The sequence below is a fragment of the Ascidiella aspersa genome, chromosome 2 (genome assembly GCF_963924565.1).
Source record: "Ascidiella aspersa chromosome 2, kaAscAspe10.2, whole genome shotgun sequence".
Lineage (NCBI taxonomy): Eukaryota > Metazoa > Chordata > Ascidiacea > Phlebobranchia > Ascidiidae > Ascidiella > Ascidiella aspersa.
In genome coordinates, this window is record NC_139448.1 from 25,402,487 (window position 1) to 25,418,136 (window position 15,650).

Below are 15,650 nucleotides of genomic sequence, written 5' to 3' on the forward strand. Positions count from 1 at the left end.
GGAAAAGGACATAATGGCCACATAGCTAAATTCAATTGTTACGTCCATGAATAAACAATGACTTGATTTTCCGGGTCACTATGCCCTCTAAATCTGGGGTGAAGCCGGTGGGAGTACCTAGACTACGTTGAGGGGGTTCATAAAGGCCTAATTAAAATATTGGTGTTTAATTTGAAAAGTACATTACATTTTCAAAACAAGTGTTAATTGAAAAATCCTTAATGCATTCAGACTTTTTTTTAGACTTCAGTAAATAAACGTAAACCAAACGAACTAGATTTAGTAACTATATGGCGATATCAAACGAAGGATTCCAATTTGGGTAAACTTTATTCGTCGATAAATCTGTTCTTGAGTATGCAGTCCGACACGCGAAAATTTTTCTAGAAATCTAAAATTAAGAAAAAGAAGAGAAGAGGTGATGCGACCAAACAATCAAACAAGCGTCGCCGGTGTATCGCCAAGGAAAAGCTAAAACGCGAACTTTAGTAAAATCACTTCAGCGCCGTCACGCACGCGCACACACACATATCGAAATAACGCGAAAGGCGTGGCTGGAGAAATTCAACAAACAAGAACAAACGAAAAAATAACAACAGCAGATGCCACTCTAAGCCGAATTTTGCCTTAGACATGAAGGGCGGAGATGACGAGTGAAAGATAGGAAGAGTCGATTTTCCTGCCGAAAGCGCACCAGATCACAGCCTACACTGAAGGGCCGACGTGAACATAAAATTTACATAAACCCCCGATAGAGAGAAGTACCGCAGTCAGTCACAGCTTTCGTTAATTTGTGTCGAGAGAGAGATCCCGATATACGCAACAGGTGTCAATGCATTTTGGTATTTTCTTAAAATTTTGTGATTTTCGCGGACGATCGCAATAACGTAGCTATAGAAAGCATTTAAATTAAAGGGGGCTGCGAATTTACGATCGCAATAACATGGCTGCGAATTTATTAGCAAACATTTCGCGTTTACCAAAATAGCGTAATTTCACACAGGTGCCGATCTACAGTGAAGCAAAGCATAAGAACTGCTACAAAACGTGTGTGAAAGCTCGCTGAAAATAAAGGGAGCGATAGTAGAGGAAGTGTTACATTTCTTTTACATGGTAATGCACGTGTTCGCAACTCTAACAGAAGCGGTGAGATAGTATAATGGCAAATCAGTATGTTGTACTCGCAATTGGCTTTTTTCATAAAGCCAAATAAGTTTTTCGCCTGAGACAGTAGTTAAGTATGTTGAACTCGACAAAAACGCGCGTTTTTAAACGTAAAGTGAATGTTAAGGCCTCGTATGCCAACTATAGTCTAATTAGCTGGGGACACAAAGCTATACGTCTTCCCGTGCTCCACGAAAAACAACCGCGTCCCATTATCTTGCCGTTGATATTATCACACAATAAACAATCGAATCTATCGAAATCCGCTGTGTAACATGCCCAATCTTTATTCACGAAAACAGAATATTCCTTTGCTGTACAGGCATTTTAAACATATGATACGCGCAAGGATAAGATATCGACATGTTACGACGAACATTCGTAGCGGGCAGAGCTCAATAAAGTGCGTTGAAATTTTATGGGCAGGAGATTCGAAATCGGCCGTGCGCTTCGAGGTTTGTAAGTGTATCGTCGCTCAGTGAGATGAATGGCGGTTCGGTGGCAGTAGAGCAAGTGGACGGGTGGTTTAAACGAAATATCGCAGTCAGAAGAGGTCCGACATAACTCGTGTCTTGACGCTTACAAAATTCTAAAATTTTTCAACACCGGCTAAGTTTAATGGGGAAACAAATTCAAGCTGACAGCAATTTAAGTCAGGCAAACAGCGACACAAAATCATTACCGAAAAGTGTAATTATTACTTTCTGCACTCTGGACAAAAAATTACAATTTGGGAAACGAGAGCGCTAATCGGAGTCGGAAAACGACAGCTGGCTTTCGGGAGACGATCGCCCGTCCTGGAGGCTCTCCGTCGCCACCTCGCGGTAACTCGAAAACCTAACAGCGCCCTCGCCGGCCCCCACGCGACCAACGCTCCAGGTGTTAAGCGCGTTGCGAAATGCTGAGGATCGATGGGAGACGGAGGGCACAGACAGGAGACCCTTGCACTTGTTTCGGGTGAAAAACTCGCGAATTTCGTCGTCGGTAAGCGGCTGATCGACGCCGTCTTCATCGGTCTCGTCGACCTCATCAACGCCGCCGGCCGCGGCGGCCGAGTCGCGCGCCAAGCTTCGACGGTCTTCTGTCCAGCCCATCTCGCGCAGCAGTCTGGGGCGAAGAAAGGAAGTTAAACGTTAGTTTTTTATGTATTTTAACAGCATAAATGCATTTGTTTTTTATCGCTTTGCGCGGATCATGTTTATGCATCCAGAACCGTTTTGAAGTTTTTTTCTCATCCCCAATGCGCCATTATTACCCTGAAACTATAACCTTTCGCCAACTTCGTATACTCGGTAAATTTACCCGCCTTCTTCTAAGATCAATTTTCAATTGTAAACCAAAAAATTGTCAGTTCAAACTTAATAACGGGCCCGCCGAGACATTTTAAGCTTGGCTGTGACACGAGTCTGAAAAAAGGTTCCCGAACCCTAATTTAGGTCAAGCATATAAGCTGATTTAAATTTCTGTCGGGGTAACACCTCTTCGGGCAAAATCTGCATCAACCCGTTAAATGAGCCTGAAATAGACAGAACTGCCAACCTGTTTTTACCTTTAATATGGGGTTTTACACACTGCTTCGTATGCAACAAATCCTAAATTTCAAAACCCGCTTTGGCGTTTGGTCTCTCAATACAATAAGAAAACGTTAAATCTAAAGCAAAAGCTTCCAATCGCTACCAACATAAAATACACTTATCGTTCAATATCATTACTTTAATGATACCACAACGGTGAAGCCTATGTTTGCGTTCGCTTTGCTCGCCAGATTTTCGGGTATGTGCGACTTTGTCAGAAAGTATAAGTTAAACGCTTTAGCATTAAGTATGGTGAATAACAAACGTGTATCGTGAAAGTATTATATTGTTCACTAACAGACAGCACTTTAATAATTTATTTGTTGTAATCAGAGTAGTTCGCCACTGTACGTTGTCCTCCAATGTTTTAGAGCGCGCATTTGCAATTTGTCACGACGAAATTACGCGTAACACAACGCATTGTTTCAATGATAAAATACGGAAGCGCTAATCGTTTTCCCAAGTACTATTACGTTTTGTTGGTGATATTACTAAACTAAGCATTTTGTACAGATTTAAAAAACGCCCTGGAATTTCGAAGGTTCGGCACCTATGTCCACAAGCAAATAATCCTCCTATTCATACATGTGATGATGTGGTTTTTAAGTGTAATTCATACGACAATAATACATTTTATTTGTTAAATTAATGCAAATATATCCAAATATATAATATATTAAACTAGCTACAGAGATTAAGGTCTCATATGCCACTAAACCACCGACAAGATTTTAATCGAAAAGGGCGAAGAAACAGAATATAACCTTCTATGGCGCCGATGTTTGTTCATTATAGAGACACAGACTAACAGGCGACGAAGCGTTTCCGCATTCGGATGCTGTTTGCCAGGTTCAAATCTAATAAGTTCGAATGAGACATCGTCGCATCGTCGCTTGTGTCAAACTGAGCGATCGAGTTCTCACGGGAAAAACTACATCAAGCTATCCGCTTAGCCGACAAAAGCGCTCAGTCGATCGCCTTAATTGTTTCAGACAGGCGATGAATTCGATTTCGGCATGTCGCTTCGTTGTCAAACTTGCGTAAGTAAGAAACTTTTGTGAGGAATGAAAGCGTGCGGTTCTCGCTATATATATACGTGAAGCGAGGCATATCAAGTAAATTATGACGATCGCACTACGACATACAAGTGCTCATTTGCGAAATCATGTAGCTATGGTAATTAGGAATAGGGCTTAAGCGTAATCATTTTGCAAACTTTTTTAGAATACGATCAAGACTTAATGGCGAAAAAAAAAATCATTTAATGCTCAAAAAAATACTACAAAAATTTACACATAAATTTTGGACATAAACTTGATGTGCAATTATACACAGCGAAAACCTATTCCTATGACATGTAGTATTCCTAGTGGGAGATGGCTTTTTTTAGTACGAGTGGGGCCTTTGTTCATAGTTTTAAACGTTCAAACAAAGATAATAACACTAACAGATTTGTCTTTTGATTGCCTTCTTGTCAGAAACAACAAGATGTATGTTTTAAAAACAACAGCAACAACAAACCTGTATTCTGCCTCGAGCGAACTAGAAAGTGGGGGAAGCACCGCAGAAGTGGCATAGTCGTTGTTTTCGCGCTTGGTGCAGATCGGAAAGCGCCGGTCAGCTGAAAACAAACAAACAAAAAAAAAACAGCGAGTGTGAGATATTCGAACTGACGAGCCTTGGTAAAGCGGGCTTTTCTTTCATTTTTACACACAAACCAAAAATCTGAGAAGTTGTTTTATGCATGTTTTTTTTTACTACACGGTAACGACCAACTTCAATTGACTGTCTAAAAACAATCTTTTTGAAACAGGCGCAACCCGAAAATCTAGGGTGGTATGAAAGCTATGTCAGGAAATAATAAAAAAAAAATTATGAAGAGTGTTCTCAACATAAATGAAGGCCATACGACAATCGGTAAAATCAGTCAACTATTTAGACTTGTTTTCAGGGAAAGATTTTTCTAATGCCAAGTTACTTTGTTGACTTTTTCTCGGCATTTATTGTTTCTCGGCATTATTGTGGTGTAAATGGGAAAGTTTGGCTTTATAATAATACAACAAATAGAAAAAGGTAAGAACCACTGCATTTACCTTGAGTGGTAGACACCTCATCCCAATAGTCAATCGGTTGTTCTTTATCTTTCGGATAAGATTCGTCTGAACGATCAGCGATTACTGGAATCAAGCAAATATATACATTAAAATGCAACAGAAAACAAGTCAAGAGTACAAAGCATGCCAGCTGGAAGCAACCCAAAAGGTCATCTAGCTAAAATGACTTGTCGTTATGTGAAGACATGGCAGTATTTCTGTAATTTCTTTCTTTTAACTAGCAATACGATCCCAAATATTTTTTAGACAAACGACTTAAAACATTGTCAAATGGTGTGCACAACACTCTATTTTTTTAACGAAACATAATATTCAATTAGCGACATCCAGACGAAACTTACGCGCAGGCTGAAACAGTTTCACGTCTTCGTGTAAGTTTTTAGGCTTCGGTGTATTTTCGACAGGCTGCTGCTGAATGTCTTCGTCGGTCAAACAAGCTTCGTCGCCTTTTGTTTCGCTCAGAAATGGATTCTTTCCTTTAACAGAAACGACATAGGCATTTTATAGTTTTCTTAACTGAGTCATTATTTTAAGTAGTAAAAGCGCTGTCAAAATTACAGTGCGATCACAGAACGCGTAAAGCTGCGCATAAGCATAAGTCTGACATATGCAGAAAAGGCATTTAGGCTTGTTATTGTTTGCATTGAAAGTTTGGCGACAAAGTAATTAGGTTTTTAAATTTAAACTACTGCCACGTTGAAAATACTTTAACTGCAAGTCGAGGTGGCGTTTTGGGGGTAAGCTAGCAGGTAGCCGTATTTATAATTCACATTATTGATGCGTTGGTATAGAACGTCGTGTTTTTCCCTGGCTGCGGCATATGAACAATATGAGTCATACCGCGAACCGTGCTAGCCGTTACATCAAAAGCACAGTAAAACATTGGAGGAATGTACTTCAAAACATTTTTACGAAGTCGAATAGCTACAAGAGCGAAAAACCAATCGTTTGCGGTAATACTCAATACTCTTGTAACCTATAGTTTAATCTCTTAAATGAATAAACCAGACCCAGTGGCGCGCTTAATCATTCAATTAAAACCAACAATAGTGGCAATGTATAGTTCTATGTAATTTTAACACGACAAATTGTAAGAAAAAATATTCAATACAAAAGTACAACTATTTTTCATAACATGGCTTATTGACAGTTCTTGGTACACCTAGGTTAAGGTTGATTGTTTTTAAATCTGCTAAAAAACAAGCTATTATCGTACACTATGTTTTACGCATTGTATGTTTTCTAAAAATAATACAAATATATCGCAAACAGGATCAATTAAGCGTTGCAGTTTCTTTGACAACAGCACTGCAAACAAAACGCGAAAGATCACAGATGAGCGTGTGATGTACATTCGAACATTTCAAGTCGATCGTGCCAGCAACTTGACCCACCTCTGCGGTTGTGCTTGACAGTTAGGGCGAGCATGGCTGGCCTTTGCGAAACGGCGACGGCTGCAGATTGAGGTATGATTTTCCTTCCCTGAGAATGCGGCGATCGCTTTCCAGCCGGGCTGGCGATCTTTTTCGAAAAGGCCTGCAGAAAAAGCGTAATGAAAATGAGGCAATACGTTCGGCGGTTTTTACAACATTTTTGATTTGTATTTTAGATTGGCTACAACACTACAATAGTACAGCTGTATTGTGTAAAATCGAGTTTACTTTAGCTTGACCAAATAACTATAACTAAACGCTTGACTTTACATGCACTGCACATACCAATTACAGAAAGCTAAGATATATTTTCGGGATTTTTTTGCCTCTAATAATATTTCTTAGGGGTTTGGTGAAATGACAGGTTATCAAAAGTAAATTACAAAACCAAAGTAAGGTACAATTCTTTTGACAGCATAACGTGTCAAGTGCTATCATTAAAATTCACTTTACTAATCTACTGAATTGAACAAAAACAACTACATAAGTTGGCCATGTTTTATTTAAAAAATAAAAAAACCTACTGTTGTGTGCTTTGATGTTGCATTTAAATCTTTGGTGCCAGCATGCCTGTTATCCTCACGCTGTAGACTTGAAGGGACACTGACTGTTCTACGGTATGATGGCTGATCAAATAAATACAAAAATTTGGCATCATCTTAAAATATACATATTGATAATTGAAAAACATTTTTTTAGGACTTCAATAAAAATTAATTGTCATAGGTTTACCACCCTAATATTTATGTTACCCAACAATATTTAGGTATTTTTTATATTTTTTTTTATGTTACCCAACAATATTTAGGCATACATTTTTTAAAACAACTAAAATCAAATTTTACGCAGTAATTGGTAAATGTATAAGAACTATTTTAGTTATTTCACTTTGTCATCATCCTGTTGAGTAAGTTTGACAAAAATATTGACCAACCTTATTATTGGGAATATTAGCCTTTGGTACGAGACTTTTGTAAATGCTGGTAGTTTGATCGAAACGACGTTCAGCTTCTTCTAATTCTTGTTCAGATGCACTATTTGAATCTTGCACTTTAACAACCAGAGGCTTGCCTGCAAATAACAAATATAATTATTAAATAATTAGGACTAGATTATAATTATATCCCAAAAGTAATGATTAATATCTAGACAGGCCCCACAATTTTTTAGTCAGATTTTATTTGATTATAGATTAAAAACTAAACTTTGGTGAAAACTGATATATATTCCAAAAAGATAAATTACTGTATGGTTGTTGTGATCGCTGAAATAGTTTTTACCAAACTCTTAAACACACAATAATATAAAACAAAATCTATTTTAAAAAGAAAACGATTCAGGCAGGGAAATGGGGTACTGCTGCAGGTACTTACTCCACATGCTTTTGGACTGAATAACAGGAGAACTTGAGGTAGTGCTACCAACATTCGTGCCGAGACTTGGAAAGTCTAAATCCAACTTTCGGATACTTGCATCAACTTTTCTTTCGGCTCTTGCATAATACAGAGGACTCCATTGTGAATTTGATTCTGTTAACAATTGACCACTAATTTATCAATTTTTCAGACCGATAACGATATCCAATTTTGTTTTTTTGCCAACCAAACCCGATACCTATAACTATTTTATATATATACCCCAGGGTTTAAAGTCAAAATTTTAACTAATGAAAAAAAATTATGAAGTTCAGTTTATCTACCTATAATTAAATATTATTTTGTTTATTAAGTTGGCATGATGCTAAACAAAAAAAATTGTCAAAAATGATAAAAAAAATTTCTAGATTTTGAGGAAAAACTACATCACATTGTTGAAGTAAAATATTGATTTAGCGATATTAATATATTGGTAAAAGAAAAATATTGTTTGATATTATCAGAAAACGATATATATTGGTCTATTTTCAATATATTCAAAGGCCAGAGATCATAAACCCTGGAATGCATACTTGAGTGGGAAGGTATCAAAGCAGCTGAATGATGATATGAAACAATTTATAAATAATTTGAGTACTAAACAGTTAATATTAAAAGAGGTTGTTGCAAGTTTGGTGTAAATAAAAAATTAAACTTACTGATAATGTCTGGTTTTGTCTTGGAAAAACGTTACCATAAGTTAAATGATAGAGAGTATGATGTCTGTACAATATAATATAATGTTGGAGCACTCACAAGTAACATTTTACACATAACTGCTGTGATGACAAAGTAATAGTTTGGCATCTTAAAGAATAGCAGGTTACATCAGGAAAATTATATAAAATTGGCAGTAAATGATTTTAACAATAATTTCCCTTAAATCACAAAAACCAAAAGATTTCTGGCACCCTAACCTCTTCTTAATTTAGGTTTATTAATATTTTTGAATGCAGGACAAAAAACATTAGAAAAAATTATTGTTGTTTAAATTTTTTTAGTTTAGATTTACTTGTCCTATATTTATATATTGGTTTATGGTGTGGTATTACTCAATGCAAACATTTTCGACAATTTAAACATAAACACAATAGGCTGCTTTTATGCATTTCGTTAGATAAAAAAATATTTAAAAACAACAATATGACAGAACATAATATTTAGCATAAAATTATATAACCTACCGGTCTGTACATTCAGACCATTTTGCGCTGGCCAGTGACCACAGTCGGCAGCATTGCTGTAAGTTGCTGCCGCTTTTTGGTCGGACCCACTCCACAAAAACTGGTTCGGACGATTCTGGGACGTTTTACCAAGGTAGCTGGACACAGTGTGGTGATCCGCTGATTTATTTTGCTTCTATAAATTTAAAAACAGTATGGCATGAAGTTTCTAGTTACCCAGATACAGAACAACTTTTGTTATCTGAACATATATTTAATAAAATTTTGTTTTTAGCACAACAGAAAGGTAGAAAAGAGTGTTTTTTAAACTAATTGTAACTTATTGAGGTTGAGATTTTGAACTCCTCCCCTCTAGCCCAGCGTTTCCCAAACTGGGGTCTGCGGACCACATGGGGTCTGCACAACAGCTTCAGAGGGTCCGCGAAGAGAATTAGTCTTTAAGTTTTTCTACAGCAATTTTTTTTAAATATTAGTCTATGTTTTATCTGCCATAATTAGTCTTTCATTATGCTTTAATATTTGATAATATATCATCTCTTGTGTCTTCATAAAGCATCTATTTATTATGCTGTAATTGCACTATCAGCGAGAAAACATTGGTCAACTGCCGCTTTAATTTTTATAGGATCCCAAAATAATAAAATAATTGCAATGGGTCCACCAGGCATTTTTAGAAAAGTTTAGGGGTTTGGACCCCCCTCCTTTTCGGAAGTGACATTAACGTTTTTTGTTCGTTTTTGTCAGGGTTTACCTCACCGTCCGAGGCTGCATGTTTTTTTCAGTGTAATTGGGTCAAACGTCTTGCTAATGCGAAACCAAACTCGCAAAACGCCTTTTTTGTTTCTTTTCTCTTTTGCCTTTAGTTATTCGTTCGGGTTGGCTGATCAGCAAGTGTGTGTTCGACAATTAATAAAAATAAATAATAGTCAATTAAGCGGTCTCTGTAATTCATCGGGCCCGCTGCCTCTTCGACAAACTATACACAAGTCCATTTTAAATAATTTTTGAATATTTTAACTACAAATTTTCTTTTTACGTTTTGATGCTGTCTAACTAGATTAGCGCTTCTCTATCGTTGCGCCGTGGAAGGCTGCAAAGTCCGTCACGGACAAACGGAAAACGTATTCAAAAATATTGGACACATATTTTCTAACATTTATTTTATTTTCATTTTCGGCAATGTAATAAAAACTTACGAGAAATTTTTAAAAATTCTGTTTTGAAAAAAAGCTCGCCAGGTGTACACTCAGTTAAAAAGGTTAAAAAACTTAACTATATTAACTATTGAAGTGGCGTTTTTGTAGATGTTGCGCTAATCAAATAACACCGGGGAAAAGCGATCTTCGTTTAGTATTGCAGGTGGCGAAAGACGTGCTTTTAATTTAGCGTAGTCCCGTAAATGGATTTACCAAAATCGATCACATATATTTCTCCTGAAGTTAACGATTACACACTAAGCGGATACGCAGCTGGCAGGATTGTCGGCGACGCACGTGTGTGCTTTGCGTCTAAAAGTTTGCTTTTGCTGGACGTTAATTAGCTGTTTCTGATGATATTTTTTATTATTTATGACGTCATTACAATCGCTGTTTTATGACGTCATATCTGTCACTATTTTATGCGTCATTAACGTCAGACGGAAAAACAGCGAATTCCCAAAATTGAAAATTCGGGACCCCCATATCCCCCCCCCCCCTTTTAGAATTCCTGCATACGCCCTTGTACGCATTCAATGGCCCGGTTAAACATCTAAGGCGGCTATACTAAAATTATTTAAAAAGCACAGGGAGTTTATATTAATACTCAGTAAAACAATTATAAGGATGGAAATTTGCAGACAGCATTTCTATATAGTTGGGTAAGTGTCATTTAGTCTGGACTAGTGCAAATTTTAGCTCTATATTGCTCATGTCAGACATGATTGGTAACTATGCATACAACATAAACATAAGGTATAACAATGAACTAGAAGACAAAAGTTTTTTCAAGTATTTGCATTCAACCTACCGTTACTTTGGAATTGGTATTGAAGTTCAACCAAGCTGGTGCAAAGTCGATTGTGGCGGGAGGGGTCTTGGCCATGCTTAAGCACGGGGCATGGTAACCCCACTGCCCAGCAACCAACACTCTCTGGTTGTCCTTCGTAGGTTACAAGTTGGCTTGGTATCCAATGATAGAAAGAAGAAAACAAATGCTGGAAACTGAATGTTCTTTCTTTGTAGTGCCAGTGACAAATCAAACTTGGCTTGTTACTTGTTAGGTAATATTTGCAGAGTATGTGTTAGGTAAGTTGATGTGGTACAGTTAAAGAAAAATTGGTTTTCTTGAAATTTTCTGCAAAAAATCCTCACTTCAATAGTAGGTCAATAAGCAAGTTGAAGTCAGATGTAACTTGGTTCAGCTTTGCTGGACTTTATATTGTAAATGACTTTGGCAGTGTGACTCTTCAACTGTTTCAACTTCTTCTTTATTTACAAAGCTTAATAAAAGTAGTCCTTATATATTTAATAAAACTTATGTGTTTAGCAACAGTTTTATGCAGTTAACACTTTGAAGGACAAGCCTGCCTTAACCTTACACTTGCTGAAAAACATTTAGTATAATAAGGCATAAAACCTGGAATCTAGCAACAACACATTTACAACCACATAAAATTACAGTTACTGATTAACTTGGAAATGTATTGCACATTCCAACGAATCTAAAAAGCATAACATTTGTTTGACTAATTTAAAAGCCTTTAAACATACAGCGCACAAAAACAAAAAAAATTGTATAACTAGAAATAAATAAATATATACCAGGGTTGGACTTAAGCACTCGCCCGCTCGCCAATGCAAGTGCTGATTTAAACCCACTCGCCCGACTGGCGAGTGGATTCGGCGAAAAATTTAAGGACAACTTGTGTTAAGCACAACTACTAAGTGAAATGTTACTTAGCGCCGGTTATTTGGTTAAACACTCAGGCGCAAAAACCATAATAAGGTTAATCGAAGTCACGTTCGAAGCTCGTAATAACGATTCTTTGTCCCGTTAAAAAATCACTTATCAGCAAACAATCAAAAGACGTGCAGTGTTAAAGAGTTATGACTTATGAGGTTGATTGTTTACCTTAAACGTTGTAAGTTTTTATTTTATTTAGTCATTAGCTGCTCAACCAGTAACTATATAGCGTTAGGCGAAATGTGTCGCTTTGTTTGTGGCGCAAAGCAACCTGTGTTAAAACTTCCTTTAAGCACAGAAAAAAACAGAATACGAAAAAAAGGGAGCGCGAGGATTTTTAGAAAAATGCAAAACAGGGTGGCTGTAGCTACTAAGTTATTAGTGTTTTATTTGCACTAACAATTGTAAAAAATATTCTGGCTAAAAAACACGTTTTTAGAACGACTTGAATTTTATAAAAAACTAATGTTTATATACGTACAGAAACTTTAAGACAGCTTAACTATAACCCAAGAAATGACAGCGCTAGGACGAAAATTTGAACACTGCATGCCAACAAATTTGGCGAGTGTTATTTGGTCCGGGTGCAAATTTTTGCTTCGGAACAACCCTGTATACAATATTTATCTATAATAAAGGCTGTAACTGAATTCAAATACTATATTAAAATCAAATATTTGAAGGCTATTTATAAGGCTAGCTTGTTCGAAATTTTTTTAAACCTTTTAAAAATGCACCCCGAAAAACCTGAACTCCACCCCAAATATGTAAAAAGCTTGTGCGGCAACGTTTACAGTACAATGTATGCAATAGAGAGTTCCTCCGAAAATCATAAAGTGCACCGAGATGCACTTTTTTTACCTTTGTTGCACCTGGTCACCCCAATTATTTCGGCACTGCACCTGTGGGATATCGTCGAAATCTGCCATACTTTCCCGACTGGGTGATGGGCAACTAAAGAAAGTTTGGCAAGTGTATCAGCAGTTCTTTAACTTGCACCCTCAACAAATGACATGCACCTGGATTATCTGAATGTTATAGATAGCAGGGTGCACTTTTAAACCTTAGTTGCAATCGGCAAAACTCATTTTTTATCGGCTGTGCACCCACAAGATATTGTTGAAATCTGGCATACTTTCCAGAAGGGGTGATTGTTAGCCACAAGTGCAAGTTTTATTTTAACTTAACCGTGCAAAAGCTTTTAGCCCTGGCCAAAAATCCTACCACAGCGTTCCAACAATTGTTAAATCAACGCACAATTTTTGTGTTAGGGTGTGGATAAGGTTTTGGTATGGTTAGGTCAAGTATTATGATATTCAGTTATATTACTTGAACCACCCAATAACAACTCTCACCCGCAACATAACACAAATATTATGCGTTGATTTACCAATTGTTGGAACAATGTAGGACAGGGGTGGGCAACCTTTTTAACACGAGGGGCAGTTAGGAAATGTAATGCTTACAGAAGGGCCGCACATCAAATAAACACTAATTCATATTTTCAGTTTTTACTAGAAAAACTAATGAGCTACTATAGGCTGAAACTACGGCAGTTTTTCCAGAGCTGTCCATTGTGGATTCGGAAATAACTTTTCTATACAATTCCAATGACGCCTGTCTTGTACGAATCGGCTCAGTATAATTTAATTAACAGCCTTAATTTAAAACCATCTGTTAAATATAACATTTCAGTCAATATGTGTGGCAAAAGTGTGTTACACCTTGACTGTACTAGACAAGTGTAATTATTGCAAAACAATTCTTTATCATAACAATGTGACACAAGTAAAACCTTATAAATGAAGATTGTTTTGTAATAGATGCTTCCCATTCGAGTTCAATTGCATTAGTATAGCGGTGCACTGTGATACTCATAGCCTTATTTCTAGGGAAAAGTAGCTGGAAGAAAGTTTTTGTCCAGGGTTTATCTTGCTAACATTACTTGGGTTATGGTGGGAGTTAGCGTTTAAGTTTGGGAGGGTCAAGTATTATTATTATACTATTTCTAACATATTGCCTTTCATTGCAACTGTAACTTTGATAACTCGTTTCGAAACTGTTAAAGTAAACGTGTTAGGATTCTAGACCAGCGCCGAAAATCGTGTTCATCAATGCTGTTTAGTCAAAAAGTATCTTAAATTTTTTTTTAAATGTGGCGCTGATCTAGGATCATAGTACACCGTTCAAACAATTAATTGATAACTTTGGGATATAACGAACCTTAGCAAACTGCCAGTTGCAAAATAAACTTGCCAACTTAAAGGTATAATACAATACGCCGTAAATTATTTAAAACAACACAGATAACAACGGTCATCAATCGATCAATAGCTATGCAAAAATTACTAAGATAATAAGGAGACCTAAGCTAGAAAAACTCAAGACAGCTTCAATTTCACTAATCGGATCACCAGCTTTTCATTTCCACCATAGAATGCTTAAAAAACTTCGTTGATTCGGCAAGTTATTTTTTAGTTCATTTTTTAATTTAATTTCGAACCGTTTACCATTAAGTAACAATACCGTGATTAATGAATAAAATTAAATATCCTTAGTACAAAATAAAGTATAATTAATACGTTAGGGAAACTTGGCGCGCTAAACTATGGAAAGCCAAAGCCGCAAAAATACCACTTTATGGATTTCAATAAGAAGTATTTATTAGGCCAAGGCGCATTCTACGGTATAGCGTTGATTCACATATCAAAATTTTAAATCAAATAGCAACATTGCATTTCATTTAGCAACTTGGATTCAAACGCTTGGCGATTTACTTGTCTACTTTTTATTTTACACAGCTATTTGGTGATTGTAACGACTACTATGCAATCCATTTGTCCACTTTGTAATTCACATATCTTACTTGTGATTACCTAGACAAATTTTATTTACAACTTTCAGACATGTAATAGCAAAATAGCTTTTGAAACCACATAATAAGACCGCAACTTTAACTTTACAACGTACAAGACCTGATTTTAACGTGACAATGACACAATTGTTTTAAATTTGCGGATACGGCGCGTACAAATCAAACGACATAACGTCGAATGACATCTCTGCGTTTTTCATAACATGTTAAATTGAAGAGCAACTTGGCGAATGGCATGAGAAAAGGCTAATGACTTAACAACTTGACGCTTTGCTTAGCATTTTTAGGATTTTAACACGTCAAATGAAACAACTAATTGACGAATGGAATGGCTACTTAGCGAATCAAACAGCAACATTGCAAATGGCATAGCATGTTTACAATTTTAACAACATGTCGAATGAAACGTCTAGTTAACGATTGTAATGGCAATACTTATAATTAAATGGCTACTTCGCAATTCAAACAGCAATATTGCAAATGGCGTAGCATGTTTAGGATTTTAGCAACATGTTAAATGAAACGTCTAGTTAACGATTGTAAGGGCAATACTTACAATTAAATGGCTACTTTGCAATTCAAGCAGCAACATGGCAAATGGCATAGCATGTTTAGGATTTTAGCAACATGTTAAATGAAACGTCTAGTTAACGATTGTAAGGGCAACTTTTCAAATGGTATGGCTGCTATGCGAATTAAACAAGTTACAACAATATGGCAAATAGCATAGCATGTTTAGAATATTAACAACATGCCGAATGAAACGACTAGTCAACGATTGCAATGGTAATACTTGGAATGGAAGGACTGATTTGCAAATTAAACAGCATTTTATAGACTTTAGCAACATTTCGAATGTATGCCCAACTGACCATTTTAATTGCAATATTTGCAATGGAATGGATACTTTTCGAATCAAACAGAAACATGGCAAATGGCATAGCATGT

General features: G+C 36.5%; 1 protein-coding gene across 1 annotated transcript; it reads right to left on the minus strand.

The window, feature by feature from the left end:
* Positions 1–311: 311 nt before the first annotated feature.
* Positions 312–11,463, minus strand: LOC146164494 (uncharacterized). Its single transcript, XM_083382111.1, has 10 exons — positions 10,892–11,463; positions 8,885–9,059; positions 7,659–7,814; positions 7,220–7,356; positions 6,810–6,911; positions 6,247–6,388; positions 5,194–5,328; positions 4,832–4,915; positions 4,260–4,359; positions 312–2,271 (listed from the first exon to the last, which is right to left on the minus strand). Exons 1-10 carry the CDS (start codon positions 10,964–10,966, stop codon positions 1,911–1,913), a joined length of 1,467 nt encoding a protein of 488 aa, XP_083238237.1. The 5' UTR covers positions 10,967–11,463; the 3' UTR covers positions 312–1,910.
* Between the last annotated feature and the right edge of the window lie 4,187 nt (positions 11,464–15,650).

Coding starts and splice junctions, on each gene's coding strand:
- LOC146164494 (XM_083382111.1), bottom strand. CDS start 10,966: ATGGCCAAGACCCCTCCCGCCACAATCGACTTTGCACCAGCTTGGTTG. Junction 7,815..8,884: donor TGGTCTGAATGTACAGACCG/GTAGGTTATATA, acceptor AATTGTTAACAG/AATCAAATTCACAATGGAGT. Junction 6,389..6,809: donor CAACATCAAAGCACACAACA/GTAGGTTTTTTT, acceptor CTTTTTCTGCAG/GCCTTTTCGAAAAAGATCGC.